This window comes from Delphinapterus leucas, chromosome 10 (assembly GCF_059928025.1).
Source record: "Delphinapterus leucas isolate spDelLeu-1000000601 "Yukka" chromosome 10, BTC_Dleu_Yukka2, whole genome shotgun sequence".
NCBI lineage: Eukaryota > Metazoa > Chordata > Mammalia > Artiodactyla > Monodontidae > Delphinapterus > Delphinapterus leucas.
The window spans coordinates 41,740,187-41,762,704 of NC_143138.1; the positions used below are offsets into that span (position 1 = coordinate 41,740,187).

Genomic DNA, 22,518 nt, shown 5'->3' on the forward strand with positions numbered 1-22,518 from the left:
ACCCTGTGATAAACCACAATGGAAAAGAATCCGAAAAAGAATGTATATATGTATGTATATGTATAACTGCGTCACTTTGCTGTACAGCAGAAATAAACACAACATTGTAAATCAACTATACTTCAATAAACTTGAAAATATCAGCTATTAGACACGCAGGGGGAGAGTATATGTGTAGACAGATGTACATAAACAATTATGTGCAAAATGCCATGTCCCAAACACAAAGAAATGAACACGCCACTGGTCATGTTATTAATGGTTATTTCAACATCTCATTTGCCCGCTTGTATAACCTTCTATTAAGCCAGGACTAAACATATCAGACAGTCCCAGATAATCAGAATTATTTTCCTGTCTTCACAGATGACAGAAAGTAAAGGAGACAAAGCCATTGTTAAAAGGAATGAATGAAAAAGTGGAAGAACCTCAGGGGCCTGGCATGAAATTAGTAGAAGTGTAGTCTGATTTCCTACAGGCAGAAAATGCAGGGGTGAGGCTCACAGGATGTATGTTAGGTGGGAGATAAACTTGGAAGAATCGATCAGGCCCAGTTCAATGCCGGTTGAGGAGTTTGTGCTTATGTAGCCATCAGGGAGCCACTAGAGTTCGAGGACGGGTCTGATTCCGTGACTGGAGCGATGTTTCCTGGAGGGAAAGATGGAGGCGTGGTTTGTGAACAGACGTGGGCAGAGGATGCCCAGACAAGTCCGGGTGGGAGGGTACTGAGAGTGGGAACGTAACAGACTGGCAATGGCACGGAACAGTGGAGGCGGTTGTCAGAGAGAAACTGTGCCCTTGGAGAGCGGAAGGGTACGACCTCTCTTGAATGGAATGTGAGACTCATAGAGGCACCTCCCTCACTCATGGGTTGGCTCTTCTGCTTCAAAGCAGTCTGCCTTTCTTGTCTCGGGTGTTAACGGTGTCGGCGGGTCTGTGTGCTCCAGTTTGGCTGGGGAGCAGACGCACCGATGTCGTAACAAGCACTGTCTGTCATGGGAGATAGAAAGTAGATGGTTTCCTTCCAGGACATCTCAGGCTCACTCTCAAGTGAGAGCTGCCTTCTGAGTGATTGATTCCAAACTTGGAGAACTGGATTCTAGCCTCCTTTTTTTTTTCTCCCCTAATCTGTGGGACCTTAAAAAGACTCATCTTCTCTTGGTGCCAACCTCCTCATCTTATTAAGGGAGTGATTCCTCACCTGCGTGACGTCGGAGGGCTTGGCGTCCCTCCCAGCTCCGTGTGTGTGATTCACCCCGCTTTCGGTTTTCATTGGAAGGGGGTCTGGAAACTTACCCCTGCCTTCACACTCACACCGGCGCTAAGGAAACATTCTTAGGACCACTCTGGGGTTCGATTTTGAAAAATCGCTGTAACAAATTCCTCCATACCGTGGCAGGTTCAGGCATGACTTTCTTTTCCTGTGTCGTTGATGTAGGAAATAGGAAATCTGAAGAACCTGCTCTGCTTAGATGTCTCTGAAAACAGGTTGGAAAGACTTCCCGAAGAAATCAGTGGCCTGACTTCATTAACGGATTTAGTCATTTCCCAGAACTTGTTAGAAACACTCCCAGATGGCATTGGTGAGTATTGAAAATAACTAACTACCAAGGTGCTGGCTCTTCTCAGGTGCTGGGGACGTGATTCCTTCAGTCATTTGTTTTTAAAGAAGGAAAGCAAGGAATATTTAATACAATTAAAGTTTCTCCATATGCAAGCGTTTCTGTTGCCCTGGTCTGGTAGCAGTTATACGTGTTGTTACTTTTAAGTGTTGGCCCCTGTCTACTTCCTCCGCATCTTATTTCCATGATTTCGGTAGGGATCAGCCCAAATCACAGAATGTGTTTCAGACATATGAACAACCACTAAGACATTTCTAATTGAGCATCGTAAATAGTTTATGGGAAACGACCTTTGACCTTATGGTGTGACCCAGGTAAGGGCTGTTACAGGGAGAGTGGGTGTTGTATGGAACCTTTACTGGCCTATCGAGAATCATCTTTTCCTTGAACCATTCTTTGCCATTTCCTTTAAAAAACTGTCCAGACATTTCCTTTACCGTAAAGGAACACAGCCCAGGGTGAGAAAATAAATGCAAACAGAGAAGATATAAACAGACATACGCTGTCAGCTCCACTGTAGCCAAGCTGCCTAGAAATTGTAAGAAATTATATTTAGCTGTGTGGTTGACATAGGATAGCTGTCTTTGACCTTCACTTAACTTGTATTCAGAACATCAAAGGGAGTTTGGGGAAGGTTTTCAGTAGTTGGAGAAGCTGTGTGACAGAGGACCCCTTCCTTTCTGGTATTTGGTCCAGATGATAATAGCAACCTGGCAGAAATACAGGCTCTGCATTTTGGTTGAGGCTGGTTGGGAAATTGATGGGGACTTTGACTCCAGGTAGAAACATTTGCTGAGAATCATATATGGCATCGGAAAGCAGTTGTAGGGACTGGGGATGTTTTGTCGTTGGGAAAAGGGAGAAATAGGAGTCATGAGACGGTTTCAAGCCTTTGAAAGGCTGTCAGGTAGAAGGAGATTTATTCCGTCTTCTAGCTCAAGTGGGTGAAAGGAAAGGGTTGCTAATCTCAGTTTGATTTAAGAAAGAGCTTAAAATGCATCTGTTATGAATCAGTTTGGGCTGCTTAGTGAAGAAATGAGCCTCCCATCACTAGAAGTATTCGAGGAGAGGCTGTCGGACCACTTGTCAGTGACGTTGTTGAGGAGATTCTTGGAGTGAGCTCTGTCAGCTGTAGGGTTCCATGCCTCGCAGAAGGATATGGGTCTCCTGGCCTGAGGACTGGGGGGGACTCTCTGCGGACAGTGTTAGTTGGTACTGATTATGCTAAACAAGGAGCCTAGCAATCAGTGAGTTCCTCTGCCTTGCCCCGGGACCACACGCAAAGCGAGTTCATCCCTTCAGCATCTCCACATCTCCAGCTTTATGTCTCTTTTATGATAGAGGCTGTTCTCCGATTTTCCTGGGGACAGTGTCATCATGCCGGCCACTCTCTGTGGATAACAAGGACCTCTGCTCTGTAGGCTCAGCCCCTGACGAAGTAGTAGTTGAAAGTGAGAATCTGGTGATGCAGGATCTCCTCCATCCCGCCGGGGCTGAGGAGGCTGCAGTAAACCCCAGTTCCTTTCCCGTGGCCTGAGGGCATTGCCCGTGAGTCCGTTTTCCCCACCCAGAGTGAAATAGATCAGTCTTAATGTGGCTTTTCAAAGATTACCATCTTTTTTTCAAAAATTTATTTCTTTTTGGCTGCGTTGGGTCTTCGTTGCTGTGCGCGGGCTTTCTCTAGTTGCGGCGAGTGGGGATTTCTCTTCGTTGCGGTGCATGGGCTTCTCATTGCGGTGGCTTCTCTTGCTGCAGAGCACAGGCTCTAGGCGCGAGGGCTTCAGTAGTTGTGGTGCATGGGCTCAGTAGTTGTGGCTCGCGGGCTGTAGAGCGCGGGCTCAGTAGTTGTGGCTCGCAGGCTGTAGAGTGCGGGCTCAGTAGTTGTGGCACGCGGGCTCTAGAGCACAGGCTCAGTAGTTGTGGCTCACGGGCTTAGTTGCTCTGCGGCATGTGGGATCTTCCTCGACCAGGGCTCAAACCCGTGTCCCCTGCATTGGCAGGCGGATTCTTAATCACTGCGCCACCAGGGAAGCCCAGAGATTACCATCTGACTCTGCATTGACAGAAATACTTCATTGTACGGATCTTCACGGAGTCATTGTCCACAGGTGATAGAATAAACTGCACTGTGCTGTCTTTTGTTTTTAGTGAGGATGATTGTTAAAGTAACATTAAAGGCTCTCCTCTGTACACGAGACATTTCTTGTTCTTAAAGATCCATCAAGAGCCAGCTGTTTTTTTTTTTTCCTGAAATCTCTGGGCTTTGACATATTTTTAGGTAGTGACTTTCCAAAGGATTTGCCGCTAATTGCTGACTGTTTCTGACATTCTGAACAGATGACTTTAACTCTCAACTGTTCGTGCTCGGAATGAGAATGGTACAGTTTCATAATCTGAAAAGCTGGGTGAGGAAATCAAATGAGCAAGGACAGCCGATAGGAAATACCAAGCGGTGATCAGGAAGACAGTGATAACTAACGAGTTTGAATAACGCTTTTACAGGAAAACTAAAGAAACTGTCAATCTTGAAGGTGGATCAGAACAGACTCACCCAGTTGCCCGAGGCGGTTGGGGACTGTGAAAGCCTCACGGAATTGGTTCTTACTGAAAACCGGCTCCTGGTGAGTGTGGTTCCAGGGTCAGAGGGAGACTTATGTTGTGGGTTCTGTATCACAAAGGCTCCATAGGCTCGATTCTACTTATTTGTAATTTGGGTAGACCAGATGGAAATTGCCTTACATTGTAACTAACAAAGGGACCTGAGAAGCAAGCATGTGACATAAAGGTGATCCGTTTTGACGTGTCCAGGTCCCCCATCAGAGAGTGTGTCCCCATTGTGATGCTTAGGGTACAGGGACTGAGCTGGACACTAGGGGGCCCAGGGAGGCGGGGGCAGGGGGCGGTGGGCACCGGCCCTGTCAGTGGAAGTGCTGATGCCTCCATCGGGGAGTCCGAGGACGGGCCAGAGGGGGAGGGAATGGTGGTTGTCTCGGGAAGCCTTGGGAGCACTGGGGGTGGGGGGATGCTCTTTTGGAGGAGCCAGAGCACGGCCTTGACCTTGATCTCGCCCCATCTGAGAATCTGGGTGAGGCAGTTCAGGTTCCCCGGGCTTGGACCAGAGAGAGGCCTCCGCATCTTCCCGGGGCAGCACCTGCTGGGGCGGGTTCCCAGGGCGACGGCAAACCTCAGCTGCTTCTCGCCTCTTGCTGCTTCCTCTCCGTCCATCGTCCTTCACCTCCCACCCCATCTGTTCCCCTTTCTCCTCTTGTCGTTGTCTTGTAGCCGCTGTTTTCTTTAGTTTATTTTCCTGCCATTCTCTTTTCTCTATATTTTGTCACTTTAGTTTTTACTCTGCTTTCCTTTTTCCTCTTTTCTTCCCTTTTCTCCTCTCTTTATAAACAGAGTAAGTAATGCTCTTTAGGTGAAAAGATCAGAAGAAGACAGCAAGAGTGAGTGAAGGATGTAGAGTTGGTAGTGCGGGGTGTGCCGGGAGCATCTCCCCTCAGACAGGACCGCGGCCTCCTCGGGCAGGTTGGGTGGGAGGGACTAGGCTCTCCTTCCTTGTTTCTGGGTTTAGAATTACAGATGGTAGAGACTTCCCTGGCGATCCAGTGGTTAAGACTTCGCCTCCCAATGCAGGGGGTGTGGGTTCCATCCCTGGTCGGGGAGCTGGGATCCCACATGCCTCACGGCCAAAAGACCGAAACATAGAACAGAAGCAACATTGTAACAAATTCAATAAAGACTTTAAAAATGGTCCACGTCAAAAAAAAAAAAAAGAAAAAAGGAATTACAGATGGTAGTCATAACAGTCAGAAAAATAATATTCATCCCTGATTCCATCAGGGTTGAAGACCCCCCCATCCCCATGGGCTCCCACACCAGCCCGGGTGGCCCCCCTCCTTCCCCCAGCCTCATGGCCCCCCCCGCTCGGGTTCTCACTGCCTGCTGAGCTCTCTGGCCTCCACAGGCATCTAAGCCACCATCTCTTGGAGTTCTCAGAGGTGCAGGCGGGGGAGGGATGAATCTCGAGGTTGCAGATTTCACTTCGTTGACTTAAAGAGCCTTCATTACCTCTTTTACTTGGTGTTTCTCTGTTCCCAGGCCTGTGCCTTTGACCTCATTTCATTGAAACATACTGTCATTTCTACAAAAATACAAAATATTAGATGCCACATCCCCCAAATGAGTGTTACAAACACCTGATATTCAGGAAGAACCGTCACTTCTCTTACTGGATGAGATTAAATTCTCTCAGTTCTTGAAAAGATCTGTTTTACTCTGAGCTGTGTGAAAAGTATGCAGTAAGTTAATAACAAAAATGTTACTTTAACAGACTTTACCTAAGAGCATTGGAAAACTTAAGAAGTTGAGCAACTTGAATGCAGACAGAAATAAATTAGTGTCTTTACCAAAAGAGGTACGTGCTTTTAAGAAAATAATATAATGATAATTATAAAGAAATAATAACACATAAGGGGTCAAAGATGTCAACTACTTTAAAAGACTTATGTGATGCTTTTTAAAGGTGTAAACTCTCATCTGTGGATTCAGGGATGGTTGGAGGAATTGTATGAAAGAATGACCATCAGTAACACTAAGGAGAGTAGGTGGGTCCAGATGGTTGTGAGCAGAGTTGGGAAAGGTGAATTCGTTGGGGGACAGAGAGAACGACATTTTGGGGTTGACCTGGGAGAACAGTGACACCACGGACAGGAAGGAGTGATCTGGGAGTTGGGCAGAGGAAGGGGATGACTTTGGGTTTGACTGGGTTTAATGAGGAGTTAAACTGCCCCATAACCGTTGGAGTCATAAAAATGGATCTTGATGGAGCGTCTTCCTGGGCAGAGGCTTGCCTCCGGGAGAGAGGGAGTGAGCCCTCTAAGTAGAGGAGGATGCCCGGGAAGGTCTGGCCAGGTTCTTAGGATTTTTTGGTCAGTGCTCCAAGCAGGAGAAAAGAGACAGTCACCATCGTTTGCAGGCATAGCTGTGCAGCTTAGTGGCATTTCAGTTCTGGCAAAGGAGGTGCCAATACTGAGAATGGGGAGGAAACCTGAGACAGATCACACAGGGAGGCATCTGGGCCATTGTTTAAAAGGAAGACTCACTTTCTATTTGGAACCAGAAGAACCTGATTGGAAATGGGTCGTACTGAGCTTGATTTTTTATTAGCAATAGAGCCTAAAATAAAGTTTAAGATGCCGTTTCTCCACTCTCCCCACACCCTGCCTCCACCCATCAAGTGAGCCGTTGGTGAGCCCCTCGCCCTGGCCAAGGCCTCATATGAAAAGGTGCTGTGTCCTCTGATGTGATGACCACTGGCCAGGCACCGTTTCCTCCTTATTTCTCTGTTTGACCCTTTCTAACACCTGTTTTGGAATAGTTTCAAAGCTGCCCTCCAACCAGCCAGAGCTCGAGGGGTTCTTATGCTCCCAGGGCCGCTTCTCTGGGTGTCCGACTTGGCTTGGTCTCTTCTTTCCCTTCCCCATCTGGGTGTTCTACTCTCGGCAGCCCAGGCTTGTCCCTGGGTGAGAACGGCCAGCCTTCCTGAGTGGAAGCATAAGGATGTTTGCTATAAATGTGACTACGTTCTGTTCCCAGCAGAAAGACCTAATTCTTCATCTCAGCTAAACTGGGACACCAGAGAGTCTGCTCATCAAAATGTTTTGGTTCCAGTCTCAAAGCAATAAACCAAAACACAGAGCTGGTGCTCTGAACATTTAATTGTACTCTTGCTGGAGAACACGTGTGGGTGGGTGTAGATCGGACGCATAAACGCATGCAGAGAGAAGTAGAAAAGATTCATGACTTCCTTTCTCAATGTCCTGCACTACACTAGGTGCTGTTGTGTATGTTCATTGAATCGTCACAGCAGCTTTTTGAGGCCATGAGGATTTCCTCACTTTACAGATGAGGAAACTGAGGCTGGTGAGAAGCTTTCCCCACCGGGGCTCACAGAGCTGGGAGTTGGGAGAATGGGTTCCAGACGTGTCCCCAGATGGCCAAGCCCATAAAAGCAGATTGAACCTACCTTTTCATTGCTGTGACCTTGACGTAAGGCAGGACCTTGATTGGGTAAAGGAAGGTCAAATCATCTTTAGTTTGGACACTTTAGAAAATTAATACATTTGAGGAATAGTTTCAGTAAATGCCAAAGAGAGGGCTTCTGAGTATGATGTTAATCCCCAGCAAGGTCACCACCCACCTGCCATGTCCCCATCCCTCTCTTTGGATCTGCTCTTTCAAAGGAACACATTTTAGACAAGAATGTGAGGAGTTTCTTCTTGTAAACTGTCCCCATCATATTAGCATCAGCCCTGTTGGCACTCTGAGAGAATGACATTATTGATATGATCGCTTCCCTGGCATTTGGAGTTTCATCAAGGAATGAAGTTTGTGCCTTTTCCTTCAGCTGCCCAAGAAAGCAGAGCTGTTTAGGACCCCAGGGACTGGCTCTTTTCTAGCCCATTTCACTCCGACTCACATACTCTGAGCTCCCAGGCTACGACGTGTCCCAATTCTGCTGTGGGTCCCAGCTTGGTGACCCTGCAGAAACGGGCAGTGCTGGCCTCTGACCCTCGGGCTGAGCTGCCAAATCATCGATGGGCCCCTCACCTTGAACGGGGTCTTGTTTGTTGGTCTGGTGTGAGTATGAGTGTGTGTGCAGGGGGAATGCCACGTGTGTGCATACACTCTGCCTCCAAGCTTGATACCGTCCCATCAAATCCTGCACTCTCCTGATTGGATTCTTTTCTTTCCAAACGTGATTACTTCCTCTTGAACAATTAAGTCTCACGCACGACACATCTAAACTGAAATGCTGACCAATTCCATTTATATGCCCCAAATCCATAGTTGTGTTAATGGCCTTTGGTCTGGTGTGCTGTGTAGTTCTTCCTCTTTTTTGTCTTTTTTCCCCCCCATTTGATAGTATCACATATTGTCAGTTTTACAGCACAGTTCCTTCGTCTATAGCAGCATTTATTTGCATTTTTTCCCCAAATGGTTGAGGGGAAAATGTTTGCACTGTGTGGGTCACAATAATAGATTCTGTTTGTGTTGTGTGGTGTTATGTGTAGTAAACATTTGCAAATCAATGAATGTCTCTTGTTTTCTTAATTGTTAGCTGCTTGGAAATTTAGAAAAGTCAGGTAAACTTGCAATCTTGTAAGTATTGTTCAGACCACAGTTGCATCTCTGACTTCCATTCTGCTTCTCAAATGCATGAAGATTCAAATCGGCTGACAGCTTTGTGTGCTCTTCATTGTAAAACATTGGACATTTTCCTCGAAACTCAGTTTTTTTTTTTTGTTTCTTTAAATGACTGCATGGCCTGGAACCTGGTTTTGCTATGTGTTTGTCAGATTTGTTCCAATTACTCTCTCTCAAAAGAATGCTTTTCTGTGAATTACATCTTAAGTTATTCAGAAATTCTGAAAGGCATACCTTGGGGGCTCATCTGCCTTCACCAAATTCTACTTTGTTGGCACGATTCTGTCTCTGAGGGACAGGCTAGATTCGCTTTATTTGCTACATGTGGCATGCTTCTGATTTTTCAATCCACTTACTTGCGTCTTTTATTTCTCATCCCGTTGCTCAAGTGTGTATGTTTCTGTGATAAGGAAGTTCCCTAAAAAACCCTGTTTTTGGTGGAGGGAAGAATTAAGGGGAAGAGACTCTGCTTCGTGGATAGACAGGACGTCGGTGTATGTGTGATCATGGGTATGAAGATAGACACAAACTTTATAGTATTTCCAGCCACATCTTATCGTTAAATGACCTAGACCACAGAGAGTTTCTGGCTGGAAGAAATGGAGTATATATCCAAGTTCAGGGCTTAGTCTCTTGTCTCCATTAGGTCAAAATGGAAGTGACTCTACCTACATCATACCTGTCCAGTCAGATGAGACAAGGGAGGATTTGCAGATCATTCGTCAAAGCTTTCCTTTAGCAGGCAATCTGTAAACACGAATCACCCACAGATATTGTGCTATTCAGAAATGTCCATGGTGATAGAGTATTCATTTTGTAGACAGCTTTCTGCCTTCCTATTAGTACAATTTAAAATTCTTCTAGAGTAAGTTCCCATGATGTTCTAAAGTGAATTATTGATAGATAAAAGAGATATGACCAAACCTAAAAATGCTAGAATTAAAAAAAAAAAAAAAAAAAGCTGACCGTTGGGTTTCAGGATAGAGAAGGCATTCCTAAACTTGAAAGAGGAAATAACTCATAAAAGAAACAGTTGATGGATTTGTCTACGTGAAAATGAGATTTGTGACCTTCAAGAAAATAAAGACAGGCTGGGGGAAGGGTGATGTTTACAGCATCACACGTGAAGGCTGTCTTTCCTTACTCTGTTAGAAATTCTTTCACATCATTGAGAAAAGAGATGTACCCACTCTAGAAAAGTGGACAGAAAGAAAAGCAAAGAACCCCCCGACAAACACCAGTGATTCACAGGAGAAAAAAATAGAAATGACTTTTAATGTGAAATCATTATTCACAAAATGTTAATTGAAGCATTTTCACCTATCAGATTTTCAAGATTTAAAAAATATAATAATATACCAAATGTTGGTTAGAGTACAGGAAAGTGCCTGTTATCATGGAAATATAGATTATTATGGCTTCTCTGGAAGGGAATTTGGTAGTAGTATTAAAAATTTGAAAAATAGGCATACCCTTTGATTCTGTCGTTCCACTTCTAGGAATTTATCCTAGGAGAACAATTATGGATGTACACTGAGAATCATGCATGAGATTATTTCTCCCAGTGTATGCAGGAGCGTCTAGCGTGTTCCAGGCACCATGCCAAACATGTCCGGAGGCAGCTGACATGTGCCAGGCCCTGTGCCAAGTGCCTTCAGGCTAATTCTTGTCTGATTTTCACAACAATTCAATGAGATATAGGTAAATCATCATCAGCATCCAACAGATATTGATTTCTAAACTAAGACTCAGAGAGGTTAAGTAACTTGCCCAGGGTCACACAGCAAAGAAATGGTAGAACTAATTAGCAGTGTCTACAGTGGTGATCTGCTAAGTAATCTGTGATACATATGTAGAAGGAAATAACTATGTGGTCAGTAAAAATTCTGTTGGAAGCAAAATGACCTGGGAAGACATTCTTGATTCTGTATGCAAACAAAGGTGCTAAAGATCATAGGGCTGGTTCTAATTCTGTTGAAGTGCATATTTATAATCACAAATGCATGGCATTTGAACCTCAAAATGTTAAGACTGATTATCCCTTCGTGGCAGGATTTGGTTTGAGTTATTTTCTCATTGTGCTTTCGTGCGTGTGTATATGTGGTTTTTATTTTCCAGTCAACTAAGTTACTTTCTTATAATTAGAAGAATGCTGTCGCTGTTAGTGGATATTTTGATGTCAGTGGCCCAACAATTCAGGGAGTCCCAAAACCACATGGTTTCCAAAATATTTCTGGAGCAGGGAACATTTGAATAATATGCCACAGATGATCATGGGAAAGGCAAAAAATAGTCTTTGGTTTCTAAAATTATACCTCATGTTATTTCTGTTCAAATAGGATTTTGACCAGATTTTGCTTATTGTACATTTTCCCTCTTGCCAGTGAAATGTGGGTTCAGTTCTGTTACAAATAATATTGAAAGGAAGATGCCGAAGGAAAATGAAAGTTCCTTTCCACTCGGGGCAGGTATTCACAAGGCAGGCTATAGGCAAAGGTGACCAATACAGGCTTTCTCTTTGAGTCGCACAATCTGATTATCTCCTTTAAGCTGTCACCTGCAGGCTGTTACTACTCAGGGAAAGTTGACCTTACTGAAGGTTTGCTCAGTGATCTGCAGGTCCCATATCCTTGAGATGGATCAGATCAGTGCCAAAGAGTTAAGGACAGTATTGTCTTGAATTAGGAGAACACAGAACAGCTCAACAAGGATCCTTAGCTACGTTCTGTAATTCTCAGAGAATCCAAGTCCAAGCCCTCGTATTCTTTTCTCTGGTGCTGCTATCCTTGTGTGCTATTTTGTGGTTAAAGGGAGTTTGAAAATATCCGCTTCCTACGTAACTGGTAGTAAGTTATTTAAACAGTGACTCTGCTTCCCAGAATTTCTAAGTGATGGAGACATTTTATCCTGTTGACCCCTAAGGAGCCTGTAAACCCTGCCTCCTGAACCCAAAAGAGAAAGCACAAGTACATGCGAATGATGCAGAATGCAATACTGAGCTCAGGCCGCTCCTGAACCCAAAAGAGAAAGCACAAGTACATGCGAATGATGCAGAATGCAATACTGAGCTCAGGCCAGTTCTTCACTCCTATGAACACAAAATGTCACTGTGATGCACCGTCAGGGAGACAGTATTTTAGGAGGTTCTGGGGCATCCAGGGCATAGGTTGGCAGCCTCAGCACAGTTCCAGCAACATGGCAGGGGCTCAGGTGTGGACAGCCTGTCACTGGGACCTGGGACTTTCACTTCTTGGAAAAACAACAGCTACGTTTATTTGGCAGCAGCAATAGGTCAGGTCCTAGGATAGGGGCTGTGATAGGTGGTTTCGTTCAATCTAATGCTTATTGTTACTTTTGCTAAAGCAACATATCCAAATCCACAGGACCTAGGATGGAGCCTAAGTTCCACCCCTGGTCTGTGAGATCCCAGAGCCCCCCCTCTACGTCACCCCGCATCCCCCTCTGACGTCTGTGAAGAACTCTGTCTTTTGAATCATGGTTTTGACTGCTCTATCATCTTTTCCAAAAGCCAAAGCTTTGCGCCATGCCCTCCCAGCTGGCTTGGTGTGAGCGTGTCCTTTGCTTTTTGCCCTGTTAGGCAGCCCTCACACATTCAGCCCAGATGGACTCTCTGTCCTCATCGTTTCCTGAAAACATGGCCAGTGGCACTCAGAGGCCACTCACCTGCCGTGTCCACCCAGAGCGCCTGAGGCTCTTGGATACACTGCCTTCCTCCTCTTGACCTCTCAAATGGTGTGAGAGTAGAGCGGGGAAGGAAAGAGAAAAAAATAAATCACAGGCTGTAAGCACGTAGGCAGTGCACACCCTCCACCGGGAGTTCCCGTTCTTTCCCCCAAAGTACGTAAGCGGTGTGAACTTGTCCGGAACTTTTATTGCACGGGCGACTTTCAGAGACCTCTCTGACCCACTTTCATTAGTTAATTAATGTTTAGGAGTAGATGGTATAGGCACACGGTACAAACTGAAAATGTTCACATGGTGTATGCAACTGTAGGCCCCCCAAACAAAGACCCCACCGGTGGCGGGGGCAGTGGGCGGCTTCCTGACAAAGCGAAGCCCCAAGTCGCGATGCAGCCTCGGCTCTGTGTGTAAATAACCGATACCTGCTTTGCCTCCCCGGAGTCCAGATAAGCCCTGTCTCCTCAAAGCCAGGCCGGCGTGAGGCGTGACCGGCCTCAGCCACGTGCTGACCCAGTAGGCGCCCCTTCCTGGCTCGCAGACCCGGTGCGGATCCCCGACCACATGGATCGGGGCCGGTCCCCACGGGGACCTCCGCATGGGTCACCTAAATTCATCAGAGCGAATCTAATCGTGTCCGTCCTTACACGATCCAGGGTGTCCAGGGTTTTGATTCCTTTCCTTCTGGGAGGTGCCTGGGCACCTGGGTTAGACTGAGCCCCTTCCTCAAGGGAGGGAAGAATGCCAGGCCCCACAGAAGATGTGCCTCTTTTAGGACATGATATTTACAAAACGTGAGAGGCCGCCCTAGTAGTTCTTATCAGGGAAAAGAGTTTTGCGGTCTCCATTGTTACACATAGAAGCAGATGACAACTTTAAGTAGCAGCCTTTCAGTAGTAAGTAAAATACAAGTGTGTAGACATACCTTCATGAGGAATGTTGGTAGGTAGCTGGGCTTCACCTTTGGGCAGAGAGGATGCCAAACACCCTGATGACCTGTAAGCGTGCAAATTAAACAGCCCCATCAAACGATCTGTCAGAGGGTTTGTATGGACCATAATTAGAAAGGAAACGGATTGACGTGGACCAGGGGTTCTGGGAAGGCTTTTCGGGGTAGAGGATGTTTAGCTAATTGGGGGTGATGATAAGATTTAAAAAAGACAGAAAGAAGAAGGGTGTATCTATAAGAAACAGTGTGACCAAAAATACAAGATGTCTTTTAGAGGACAGTGAGCAAACCAGTTTTTCTGGGGTGGGAAATGTGAATACTGAGAAACGAGGGGAACAGTACGTCTCTGGGTGTTTCCAGGTGACCAGAGAGGAATGTTAGTCTGTGTTTTCTTGTGTGTTTAGTTTTCTTTTACATTCATTATGGTTACATGCTGTGGTTAAATATATTATTTCAAAATCCTTATATTAACTCCTAAGGGAAGACATAAAAAGATTGTGCACAAAGGTAATTATGTAGCAGTTTCATAAATGTGCATTCCGCTTTTTAAGATACACATGTATATTTAACACAGAAATAAATAGAAAAGGGCAGAAGGCATATTCAGATACTGACGAAGAGCTGGGTGTCTTGCTCCTCCTCTGGTGGAGGCTCTGGGGTATTTTTCCATGTATCAGAATCAATAGGTCCCTTCATCAGCCCTTTTCCCCAGCCGCCCTGAGTCAGAACAGCGCATGTGTGGAGAGTGTAGCGTGGACGTGGGCCTGCGGGATGTTGTGTCTGGGACCCAGCAGGTTTTGCAACCCCTTCGTTCAGCTTTCCTGACTGTAGAAACCACAGACAGCTTATTCAAGAGAGTCCTTGAATTCTTTTGCGAAGACTAGACTCTTACTAAGCTCAGTTACCTTTGAATCGGTTACTTAAAATAAAAAGGGAATCAAATTTGGTGTGGACACAGATATTGACGTGTGCTTTCAGCAGTAGGTCATAGCCGACCAAATTCACTTTTTGCTAAAAGATGGTTCATTTTGCATTTGTCAAAGGGCACTGAATTTATCAAATTAAGTTGTGAATGACCAAAGGCTATTAAAAGATGTATGGTAGAAATCAATGTATCATCTCTCAGATGTTCCTCGTTTTCTTTTATTTTTAAAGAAGCTGGAACACTGAAGTTAACATAATGGGCAGGTCTTCAAAGGGGTGTGTGTGTGTGTGTGTGTGTGCGTGTGTGTGTATCACCTTTGGCCTGACTTTTGAAACCTAGAATTCTTTTTTTTTTAATTTAATTTTTTATTAAAGTATAGTTGATTTACAATGTTGTGTTAGTTTCTGGAGTGCAGCAAAGTGATTCAGATATATATATATCCTTTTTCATATTTTTTTCCAACCTAGAATTCTTAAACTCCCATATTACCAAAAACTATATGTCTGGACCTGTGTTGTCTGGTTAACATATTTAAAAGATGCAGTTGCATTAGGTAGCAGTAGAAAATGACTTTCTGTTCAGAATGCAGTTTTTGAACTGTATTGTTTATTTTCTTGACTTAATTTAGAACATACGTGTTTAATGTTTTGCAGAGATTTTTAAGCTTACTGGACGACTCAGTGTTTTATATGATTTAAATCAATCATAGCTGGTCATCAGTGAGACTTAAAATCGTGTGATGTTATTTTGTGCATCCTTTTCATGCCATTTGATGAACAAGACCCTCCAGTCCCACCCCCATCTCCCAGAAAAACCTGGAAAACAGTCATGTTTTCTTTCCCATCATAGATCGGCGGGTGCAGCAGCCTCACCGTGTTCTGCGTGCGCGACAACAGGCTGACTCGGATCCCTGCGGAGGTGTCACGGGCCGCTGAGCTGCACGTCCTGGACGTGGCAGGGAACAGGTAAGCCTGAGACAAGCAAACGGTCATCCACCCCAGCCTTGGCTGTCTTGCCTTTGCTCCACCTTGTAAAATATATACTGATTGGTCACATTAGCCAGGCCTGGAAGCTCCCAGTGTGGGAGCTGGAGTGATGGAGCCCGATGGAGTGGACAAGGTCAAGGGCAGCCAGAGCGTGGAGTCCTTTAAGGTTACGGTGGGCACGGCCGGACACATGCTTTCCAGATGACGGTACCGCGATGGAAGGGGGAGGGAGACCTAGGTCTTGGCTTTTATAACTGGCTTCCGTATGTCATTGTGGACCTTGGTTTCCTCATCTGAAAAAAGAGCTCCCATGAGTCTGAGCTAGATTTTAGCCAGGGGTCTTGATGTGTCTTGCCCGTGACTCAACCCCCTGACATTGTGAAACAAAATTGTATTCAGGGACACTTTGCTGGTGAGAAGATCCACAGCTAATGTCAGAATTGCCAGGTGTTTCACAGTCTAAAAAACCTGACGAGCCACCAGTCGGTGTCCCCAAGGTCACAGCATCGCCATCTCTCGAGTTCTGGGTCAGAGGCCTGCGGGCTGCTTGCCAGACTCTGGAATGTGGACTAGAGTCATTTCAGCCATTCTGAACCAATTTCATCACTGCGGATGTCACCGCACTTTCCTTCCCCTGAGCCCTCCTACCCAGGCTCTTCTTTCCACCTCTGACACCTTCTCTGTTTCCCCACTTTTATCCTTTGGCACTCATGTTCCTCTTTTCTCCAGGAAGCCTCCTCTCTGGGTCTGCATTTCTGAATTACCCTGATGATAATTGCTTGTTTACCTGCATGCGACCCTCCTGAAATTAAAGTTACCTAAAGTTAGATGTGATGATTTGTGTGTCATTGTGATTTGTCCCTTCAGTAGATGCCTGGTGAATATCTGTCGACTGAATGGAAATGTTAAAAACGTTCATTTTGCAGAATGGCTGGCAGGCCACTGCAAAGGGCCTGATATCACAGGCTATGTTGCCAAAAGGAATTTAAAAAATGCTTTTGGGTGTTATATAGTTAGATGGGAGAGAACGTGCTGGACCAGGGGAAGATGATCAATGCTTCAAAATGGTAAAGGCCAGCGATCCAAAGAGTGTCTGGGGGATTGTGGCCTACGTGATTCGCTGCTCACAGGTCAGGCACGAGGCACCATTTTTCACTCCTCCTAATGGATCGTGGACAGCAGTGCTAAACAAACAGCAGGACACGGGGGAACCTGGTGATGAGCTATGGCCTCGGGAAACCCTCACCGTTTTAAAGTTGATGCTTTCAGGACATCTTGATAGATTCTTAAGGCCATTCACTGGTGACTGGAAACTCAGAATTAATTTGAGCTAGATGTTGAATTTCTGCTTGGATTAAGCCCAACAGGAGGCATGCAGCTTGAGAAGGGCCCTTCCCTCCTAACCTCTCCCTATAGCAGTAGAAGCTCAGTGATTTCAGACCCGCCCCAGTTCTTGCCACTTTGGGGAGCACGGATTTGCATCACTAATTCTTGAGCAGAAAGATAGCTCTGACCTCTAAAAACTGTTTTTCACACGAGTGAAGACCCCATTCTCAAGTTCTCAGGAGAAGGGAAACGATATTTATTATGCCTGGGCCAGGGTGGACAAACACCAATTAAAAAGTCGAGTGCCATAGCTGTCATCTGAGTCAGTTAGGTGTGTCCTTTAGTCCATTGTATATATAGATGCATAACCAGATTTTAAGCTTATTAAAATATTTAATTACTACTTATTTAAAGTATCAGTAGAGAAACTGATACCCTCCAGGTGAAAAGAGGCTACCGTGTTAGCTTTTCAGCTTGCAGAAATGTCACACCATGGGAAGTCCTACCAAATACAACAGAAGTTTCTGCCTCTCTCCCCAAGCATATAAAAGTAGCAAACGGCACTGGGAGGCTGCATGTCGGTTCCCAGAAATTTTTTTTTGACACGTTTGATAGGAAAATTATAGCAAGGATAACGCTAAAATGCCACTTGGAGACTAAAGCACCAAGCCTTCTGGTACAGTAATAGAGGAGGTGCCTTGTATCAGCAACCACCTCTGGGCCCAGAATACAGATGTCCTTAACTCTTAGGTTCTTTCCCATATGACTATCCACCAAGTACACAAAATCGGGTATTGGAGCATCTTCCTCGCAATATTACTAGTACCAAATACTGCAAACCATGGCTGTCGACGGAGAAATCGTTTGTAACTTTGAATTTCATGATCCAAAAAATAAATTAAAAAGCCTAAAAGGTATCACCTTATACCTATTAGGATGGCTTTTTATCAGAAAGACAAGGGGTAACACGTGTTGATGATGACACAGCAAAAAGGGAACCCTTGTGCAGTGTTGGCGGGAATGTAAGTTGGTGCATCCACAGTGGAAAACAGTATGGGGTGTCCTCAAGAAATTATAAATAGAACCACCATATGATCCAGCAGTTCAGCTTCTGGGTATATACCCAAAGGAAAAGAAAACAGGATATCCAAGCGCTATCTGTACTCTCATGTTCATTGCAGCTTTATTCACAGTAGCTGAGATATGGAAATAGCCTAAGCATCCAACAGGTGAATGAATAAAGATGTGTGTGTGTGTGTGTGTGTGTGTGTGTGTGTGAGAGAGAGAGAGAGAGTGAGTGAGTGTGTACACACATATATACGTATATATGAAATGGAATACTATTCAGCCATGAGAAAGTCGGAAATCCTGTCACTTACGACAACAAGGATGGAGCTTGAGGGCATTTTGCTAAGTGAAATAAGTTAGACAGAGAAAGACAAATACTGTGTGATCTCATTTTTATGGGAAGTCTAAACAAGCTGCACTCATAGAAACAGAGAGTGGACTGGTGGTTGCCAGGGGCCAGCGGGTGGGGGAAATTAGGAGATGCCAGTTAAAGGGTACAGATTTCCGGTTAGCAGACGAATAAGTTCTGGGGATCTAACATACAGCATGATGACTGTAGTTAACAACACTGTATTATATCCTCTAAAGGTGCTAGGAGAGTAGATCTTAAATGTTTCCAACACACACACACACACACACACACACACACACACACACTGTGGTGATTATGTGAGGAGATGGAGATACTAAGCCTACTGAGGTAATCATTTCCCGAAACAGTCATCCCTCTGTATCCCTGGGGGGATTGGTTCCAGCACCCCCGAGGGTACCAACATGGGCAGACGCCCCAGCCCCTTATATAAGATGCCGCAGCAGAGTTGGCCCTCCGCATCCGCAGGTCCTGCATCCTCAGACACTGAACACCAACGTTATATATCAAATCATCACATTTTCCACCTCAGATTTACACAGTGGTATATGTCAATTAGATCTCAATAAAGCTGGAAAAAATATTAAAAGACAAAACACAACACAAGTGTAGCCAGACTGTGGAATACTGAGCAGCTAGAGAATGATCTGTTTCTCTGCGTTGTGACCCACGATGCTCAGGGCAAAGAGCAAGTGTGGACAGTGCCTGGTGCTCTCATTTTTGTTTTTGTTTTTAAAAAGTCTTACCTATAGAGAACACCAAAATATTAAGTGGTTCCCCTAGAGGAGGGCTGGAAACTTGAGGTTACAGGGGGCTTTCAATTTAGATATTTTGGGATTGTTTACACTTTAGATATTTTGGGATTGTTTACATTTTTTCACTGATTATGTTCTCTCTGTGTATCTCTTTAAACATTTTTGAAAACGTTGCTTAAAACTAGCAATTCTACTAGGAGGTAACAAACAGATGAAATATTCGGTTGTAAGAAGCATTCAGCCATAGGTCTAGTTAGTATTACATTAATCAGTAGGCCATGTTTAGGTGCTAAATAAATTTGATAAAGCAACTGCTATCGTAGCCAGAGGTGGGGAAGGTCACTTCGGTGGGCTGGTCACCGATGTATCTGGAAACGAGAAGCTCACGGTTTGGTTGTTCATTTGCTTTATTCCTTGTACTGTTGATGTAAGTAGTAACCACGGGCTTTTTATTTCTGTGGTCCTAAATGTAGCACAGAGGTGTGTACAAATGGGGCTGCGGCTTCTTGTGTTGATCCTGTAGTGGACAGAAGGTACCAGAATAAACCAAAAATGTATTACTAACTCCCCTGGAAAGCAGATTTTTAAAAAAATCTGTTTTCTGGCTTGTATCTGGGATGCTCACCCAAGAGAAACAGAGGAGTGTGTGTCTTTCTCCCCAAGGCCGCAGTGAGTCAGCGACAGGGTCGGCCCAGCCCGCAGAGTCTCTGTTTGCAGACTGGGCAGGGAGCAGGGCTTTTTTCCTCTGTGACACTGGGAACACCTCTGTCCATAAGACACGTGTGAACGAGCTCATGTGTGGTGTGTGCTTGGCCGGCAGCAGCCGAATCCAAGCTGGCACGTTGATTCTTTGCGGGAAAACCAGTGTTCTAGACCACGCATCTGTCTTACCTGGCCTGGTGGCATGTGATTTTAAGACCTGTTGTTGTGGAGTCTAGTAATTTATTTTAGCTTTTATGACATGATTTGCATCCTTAGCAGCTGTTATTTATTATTGATGCTCTGTTTAGCCTTTTGTTTATACCTTTGCTTTAGCATTTATCTGGGAAGCCAGTTATTAGTCTGAGAAGGCACGACGACCGTGTTTTTAGTATCTGTGTGTCATGCCAGCTTTCAAATCTTGATTTATTTTTTCTTTACTCTCTCGAAGGTAGAGACGCTGACTATAGATTTCTTGCCCAAGACGTTGAACCTTGAAACATTCTGGAGGATATTAGCTTAATTCCTTTTTAAAAAAGAAATAGGGACAAACTTTCAAAAGAAATTACCCTTTGGTTCAATAAAATGAAAAAGGGTTTGATGTCTTTTAAGCACCCCCCCAGTGTATTAGGATATTCTTTTTAAAAAGTCCTGTCACAGTGTCTGGCAGATACCTGCCTTGTGTCTTTAACTTCCTTGCATTTGAGTATGTGTGTGACAGCCTTTGGGCAGAGGGAGAGATCATTTGTACGCTTATACAAATAAGCACAGAGATTTCACTTTCTAGCCCCCTCAAAGAACCAATACCTCAGAATCAGGGGAAGTGGGGCTGTGAGTTGCTGTGCCCTCAGACCCCTCCAGGCATCCTCCTGGTATGTGCATGTCACTGCACTGGGTGGATTCTGGGATTTAAAAACACATATTTCCCACCCAATTTGGCCGTCATTGGTGAAATAGTGGCGTGTACAACACACGGAGTCTTTTCAAGGGTCCTTTCACATAGGCAATTCTCATGGCATCGACTTGAGAACCTCACTCCCACGTGGGCACAGTTCCCTGTATTTAACCAATACTGCACCCACTGAGTGTGTATGGGATGGGTCAGCCTTGACTGGACTAACTTTTAGGAAAAGAAAATATTTTCTCACCTCCATAACTAGGACATGGGAAGGCTTTTGTGAAATGTATTCATTATTCTTATAGAAAGTTTGTTAATACGCTGTCTGCATTCTTTGATCATTTCTAACTTCATCTGTTAAATTAACTTAGTTGGTCTGTGCCTACGTTTTACTTGGATTCGTTTTATAATATTGGAGTATAACTGCTTTTTCTAGTTTATTTCTAGTTTATTTCCCGTAAGTCTGTCAATTCAAAATACGTCTGACAAGTCTGCATTAGTCTGTTGGTGAGATATTTAGGCATCTCTCCCATATATGTTAAATGGAGATAGAGGTACCATTTCATAGAAGAAAGAACCCCAGGAATACACGCTGTCACGTAATTTCTTATAGAATTAATGGGCCAGAGATTTCTTTTAAGAAAATCTGCCTCCTATTGTAGGTAACAGACTGTGATTAGCTTATTTTTAGCTAACGTATGAAGTCATGAAGTCAAGTGAAAATACTTGATCAAATATAACCTTAAGTTCTTTAAACCTTAAATTCCTGGTATCTGCAGAGGTTCGGGTGTTTTCAGAGTGAATTAAACTTGTGTAAAGCCTTGGTTTTTACCAGAGCAGCATTTCACCCTTGGCAGTGTTCCATTTGGGACTGGATAGTTGTTTGTTGCGCGGCTGTCCTATGCGTTGTAGGGAATTTAGCAACATCCGGGCCTTGACCCACTAGATGTCAGTAGCACCCCCAAAAATGTCTATAGACATTGCCAGGTGTCCCCGGGGGCAAAATTGCCCCTAGTTGAGATCCTCTGCTCCAAGTAATCGTCGCCAAGTACCAAGTGCATATGATTTCTGGTGACGGTCATCACTAAAAAGATTTAACTGGTCAAATACTTGTACAAACATAGATAGAAAACTAATCTTTAGGTATCACATTACAGTTTTTAAAGTGCTTTATTTCCTTCGAAACTGAAGCAATCTGAGGTGGAAATTAATTATCACGTAGGTGTCTGAGAAGTGGGAGCTTTCAGAGACTTAAAAGTCTAAAATGGAATACCTAAAATAATCTCCCCAGAGAGAGCAAGTGGAGTCCATAAAGAAACACTTTTAATCTTTATTTTAACTGCAGTTTAAACTTTGCAGCGCCCAAGGCCTCACCTTCCTCACGTCCCGATTTGCCAGGTGCTACCGGGGACAGGTAACGCCATGGTCTTATTCCAGCCCTGCGGGTGAGGCTGTCCCCATTGACTTAGGAAGAACTCGGCTTCCGGGTTCTTCCACAATTAACACTGGCTTCCCCACTCCCCCGCCCCACCCCGGCCTTTAAATGGAAACTTCCCAAGAGTAAACAGCGCGCGCTGTAATTTCCTCATTTTTTGCCCCATGGCCTGGAGGTGCTAATGAGAGAGGTGATGACAGAAAAGGGAAGCACAGTCACCCACTGAAGCGTCCACTGGCAAAGGGTAAATCGAGTATCTTATTATAAACATAATACCTTTTCACATATTGAACCCAATCCCAGGAAGCGGTTTTTATTTTTTTTTCCTGTTTTGTTTTGGACAAGACTTGATTTAATCACAGATTGTAAGCTCCCCATGTCTCCTTTTGTTTTCATCGAGGCTGTCGCACCTGCCTTTATCCCTGACCGCTTTAAAGTTGAAGGCTCTGTGGTTATCAGACAACCAGTCCCAGCCCCTGCTCACGTTCCAGACGGACACTGACCACACCACCGGGGAGAAGATTCTCACCTGTGTCTTACTTCCTCAGCTGCCTTCTGAACCTGCCTGCCAAGG

General features: G+C 44.8%; 1 protein-coding gene across 5 annotated transcripts in view; it reads left to right on the forward strand.

The window, feature by feature from the left end:
* The window catches only part of LRRC1 (leucine rich repeat containing 1), a 127,229-nt gene that overhangs the window by 100,276 nt on the left and 4,435 nt on the right, over positions 1-22,518 (forward strand). For all 5 annotated transcript variants that reach the window (XM_089918912.1, XM_089918913.1, XM_089918914.1 and 2 more), the window contains 5 exons: positions 1,439-1,583; positions 4,125-4,243; positions 5,959-6,042; positions 15,257-15,372; positions 22,345-22,517. In XM_089918912.1, the coding sequence (XP_089775038.1) occupies positions 1,439-1,583; positions 4,125-4,243; positions 5,959-6,042; positions 15,257-15,372; positions 22,345-22,517 (637 nt within the window). The remainder of the gene's footprint in view (positions 1-1,438; positions 1,584-4,124; positions 4,244-5,958; positions 6,043-15,256; positions 15,373-22,344; position 22,518) is intronic.